This window comes from Chenopodium quinoa, unplaced genomic scaffold (assembly GCF_001683475.1).
Source record: "Chenopodium quinoa cultivar QQ74 unplaced genomic scaffold, ASM168347v1, whole genome shotgun sequence".
In the NCBI taxonomy this organism is placed as follows: Eukaryota; Viridiplantae; Streptophyta; class Magnoliopsida; order Caryophyllales; family Amaranthaceae; genus Chenopodium; species Chenopodium quinoa.
In genome coordinates, this window is record NW_018742681.1 from 820,269 (window position 1) to 824,613 (window position 4,345).

Genomic DNA, 4,345 nt, shown 5'->3' on the forward strand with positions numbered 1-4,345 from the left:
TCATAACCCCAAATCTTAAGAAAAGACAACTTTGGGACTTTCCCAGTCCACATCTCATATGGTGTCTTCTCCACGGCTTTTGATGGACATCTATTTAGTATAAAAGCAGCAGTTTCAAGAGCATATCCCCAGAAGGATATCGGAAGATCAGCAAAACTCATTATGGAGCGTACCATATCTACTAGAGTACGATTCCTCCTTTCAGATACACCATGCAATTGTGGTGTGCCTGGAAGAGTTAGTTCGGAAACTATTCTGCAACCCTTAAGATGATTATCAAACTCTTGACTCAAGTATTCACCACCACGATCAGATCGTAATGCCTTAACTTTCTTGCCAAGTTGATTTTCAACCTCATTCTGAAATTGTCTGAACTTTTTCAAACGATTCTGACTTCTGCCTCATCAATTAAACATAACCATATCTACTTAAATCGTCGGTAAAAGTAATGAAGTAACTGTAGCCACCTCTAGCATTAGTATTCATTGGTCCACATACATCTGTATGTATTAGGCCTAATAGCTCACCAGCTCTTTCTCCTTTTCCTGTAAAAGGTGATTTTATCTTCTTACCAATCAAACATGGTTCGCATACATCAAATAATTCATAATCAAATGATGGGAGAAGTTCATCTGTATGGGGCTTTATAACACATTTTGGACTAATGTCCTAGACGACAATGCCAGAGATATGTGGGATTTAAATCATTTGATTTTTTCCTTTTAGTGTTTATGTTATAGACATGGTTGTCTAAATCCAGTATGTATAAACCATTAATTAATTTTGCAGTGGCATAAAACATCTCATTTAAATAAACTAAACAACTATTATTCTTTATTATAAATGAAAAACCTTCAGAATCCAAACATGAAACTGAAATGATGTTTTTGGTTATTGCTGGAACATAATAACAATTATTTAGTTCTAATATTAAGCCAGAAGGAAGAGATAGACTATAAGATCCAACAGCTAATGCAGCAAACCTAGCTCCATGGCCAACTCGCAGATCTACCTCTCCTTTTGCCAATTGCCTAGTTCTTTTTAGTTCCTACACATCAAATATTATGTGAGAACCACATCCGGTATCTAATACCCAAGATGAAAGACTAGCTAAATTAACTTCTATAACATAAATACCTGAAGAAGATGTAACACAACCATTCTTCTTATCTTCCAAGTATTTAGGGCAGTTGCGCTTCCAATGCCTAATCGCATTGCAGTGGAAGCACGTGTGTTCAGCAGCAACCTTTTGCTTCTTTTGAAGAGGGTTCTGGCTTAGTTTTGGAAACTTTTTTCTCATTTCCTTTGCCAACTACCTCCTTCTTATTTCCACCCCATTTCTTCTTAAAACCTTTCCCTTTGTTAACCATAAGAACATCCTTCTTTGGTTCAACAACTCTAATGTTCTGTTCAGCTGTTTTAAGCATCCCATGCAATTCATGTAAGGTCTTCTTCACACTAGTCATGTAGTAGTGAAGAAGAAATTCTTTTTATCCATCATGAAGAGAGCAAAGCACAATATCATTAGAAAACTCTTCGCCATAATTGACTCCAAGTCGTCTTAAATTTTCAAAGAGACCGATCATTTTGAACATGTGATCATGAAGCTTTTTCCCAGGCAAGAGTTTGGTATCAAGTAACTCTTTTTCTGCTATATACCTCTCTTGACTTGCAAATTCATGAAACATAGATCTCAAGTTTTGGATGATGGAATAAGCATCCATAGTCTCAAACCTCTTTTGAAGACTTGTTTCCAACGTTGCCAACATGAGACAAGTAATTGGCACAGACCTTTCACGAATACTTTTCTCATTAGCTTTTTGAGCTTGTGTTGCATTTTCAGCCAGAACTGGGATTTCGGTATTAAGGACATCCTCCATTCCTTCACTTTTGAGAACAATTCTCAAGTTTCTTTCCCAATCGAGGAAGTTGTTGTTGTTCAACTTATCCTTCTCAAGGATTGAACGCAAATTAAACGAATCATTGTTACGAACATGGTATCTACATATTAAGAAAAATGCAAGAATTAATATTATGTTTTAATAAATAGATAAAATTCAAAATTATAAGCTATTACTCATTATTTTATTTAAAAGTGTCCCTATATAAAATAATGATTCCAAGATCCTTTCACAAGTAATTTAAGCAGACTTGGGCCCTGCCCTCAAGTTAAATGATCCAGGTAAGTAACATCTATACTAATTATAACAATTATAATTCTTGGTCGATAAGTGTCATCTTATGATTTAAACTTATCTCATTGCCTCTAAGTCCAAAACTTTGCTTTTTGATAACTTAGTTGAGCATAACCAAAACAACATGTAATTCCCTTCATAAAGTTACCCGTACTATCCTATGACTTAAAATGATGCTTTGCTTGGGCAAACCCACCACTTAATTCACAAGGCCTCATAGGTGTTGAATTGGAAAGGAAATTAGCTCAATATTCTTTTAGGGACTTAAGTTATATAATGTTGGTTATTTAAAGTGAACTCATTAACAAACAAGCAACATTCATAAACTTAAAGAAGACATTTTAAAAACATAAATAAAATGCAATAAAATTAAATGTGATCTAGTATGGCCCCTAACCCTTTAAAATCTAATTTACTTGGGCCTTCTTCTTTGATTCATCTTGGATCACCATCCTCAAATCAATGTCTCCATTCTAAATTCTCCAATCATAACTTACTTAATACCTCTAACCTATACACAAACAAAACCGAGGGTAAAACCGAGACAGATAAATAAAATAATAAAATGAAAATAAATAAAAAACAAAATAAAATTAGGACAAATAAAACTAAAACTAAGAATTAAATAAAACTATGCAATAAAATCAAATCAAATGAAATAAGAAAACAACCTTGAAATAAACAAGAGTAAATATAATACTTCAAGGAAAAAGAACGAAATAAAATAAACTCAAAGCAAATTAAATACGAAAATGAACTTAAAAACTAATTAACTAAAGAAATTAAACTAAAACATATAAAAATTACAAAATAAACTAGAAACTTTATTTTTTAAAAAAAAAAGAGAATACTAAAGAAATTAAATTAAAAAATATAAAAATTACGAAATAAATAGAAACTTTATTTAAAAGAAACAAGAGAATAAAAGGGAAAAATAGAAGAAAATAAATACGGAAATAACCTAAACACTACCCCTAGGAGTGACATAAATGTCACTCATCAGAAGCATATAAGCACATATTCATGTAGTCATGTAAGCACATAAAAGGAACCGTCAAAGCATATAATGCAATTCTAAGGTCAAGGCTTGGGTGTCCAAAGGTATCAAATCTTAAGAAACGATGTATGAATCAATCACTCAATGGTTAGAAGGTGGGATAATTATCATTGATTTTGGGATAGAAGCCTGGTGTTGGCGATATGGGTGGGATAATTATCATTGATTTTGGGATAGAAGCCTGGTGTTGGCGACCCCTACTTAATGAGCCAATCCCCAATGGTTAGAAGGTGCTATATATGATTATGCATGATGCAATGTTGCTTGTTTGACTTTTACTTTTGTGAAAAGGAAGATATTATGCGTTCAAGTCTCGCTCTCTAACTAGAGATTATCCAAGTTAGCCCTCGTTATAAATTAAGTAGACTAGGGAGAAGTATTGATGTTTGATTTGTGATTAAATTGATTGTATGACATTGCTTGTTAGTTCTTCATGATAGGAGTAGCTACCCTTGAGTTTGGAGCTTGATGGCATGTTATGCTTAGTTTGACATGGAAATGTAGATTAAGTATGTCATTACTTATTGCAATTTGATTATGTATCTCCTATTACTAAACTAATGAGGGATCTAAGTTTAGGAGTGTGAGTTGTTTTCCTAATTGCATGAGGTTGGTCTTACATATAGTCCTTGCTATCTCTTGTCTCTTTTACTCCCAATTTACCTAATTGCCATGGTTGAGTGGATCCCATTCCCTAGTTCTTTTAATTACTTGATTTATAATAATAGTTTGTCGTCTACCTGACGAACACCCCTTTCAACAAAAGACGACTTCGAATTAGCTTGAATGTTAAGATCTTTAGCATTTATACCCCGTTCCTTGTGGACCGAACTCTTACTTATCATTGTGCTTGGTTTGTGAGGTGTTTGCTTATAAATGTGTTTAAATGAGTGTGGAATGTGTGATCATTCTCACGCCCATCAATTACATCTTCCAATATGAAGATTAATTAAATTTCAATCACAAGTTTTGAGCTTTTAAGACTTTAATCAACTCAAAAATGATTAAATCCTAAAATTAGTTCAACATGAAATCTAGAAAGTAAAGTTCCAACAAAAAAAACAATTAAATATTGGATCATGAACATTTTAGG

General features: G+C 33.1%; 1 protein-coding gene across 1 annotated transcript; it reads right to left on the bottom strand.

Annotated features, from left to right (window-relative positions):
* Positions 1-1,490: 1,490 nt before the first annotated feature.
* Positions 1,491-3,926, bottom strand: LOC110722458. The gene is made up of 2 exons (XM_021901730.1): positions 3,916-3,926; positions 1,491-2,001 (listed from the first exon to the last, which is right to left on the bottom strand). The coding sequence occupies exons 1-2, from the start codon at positions 3,924-3,926 to the stop codon at positions 1,491-1,493; spliced, it is 522 nt and encodes a 173-aa protein (XP_021757422.1).
* Between the last annotated feature and the right edge of the window lie 419 nt (positions 3,927-4,345).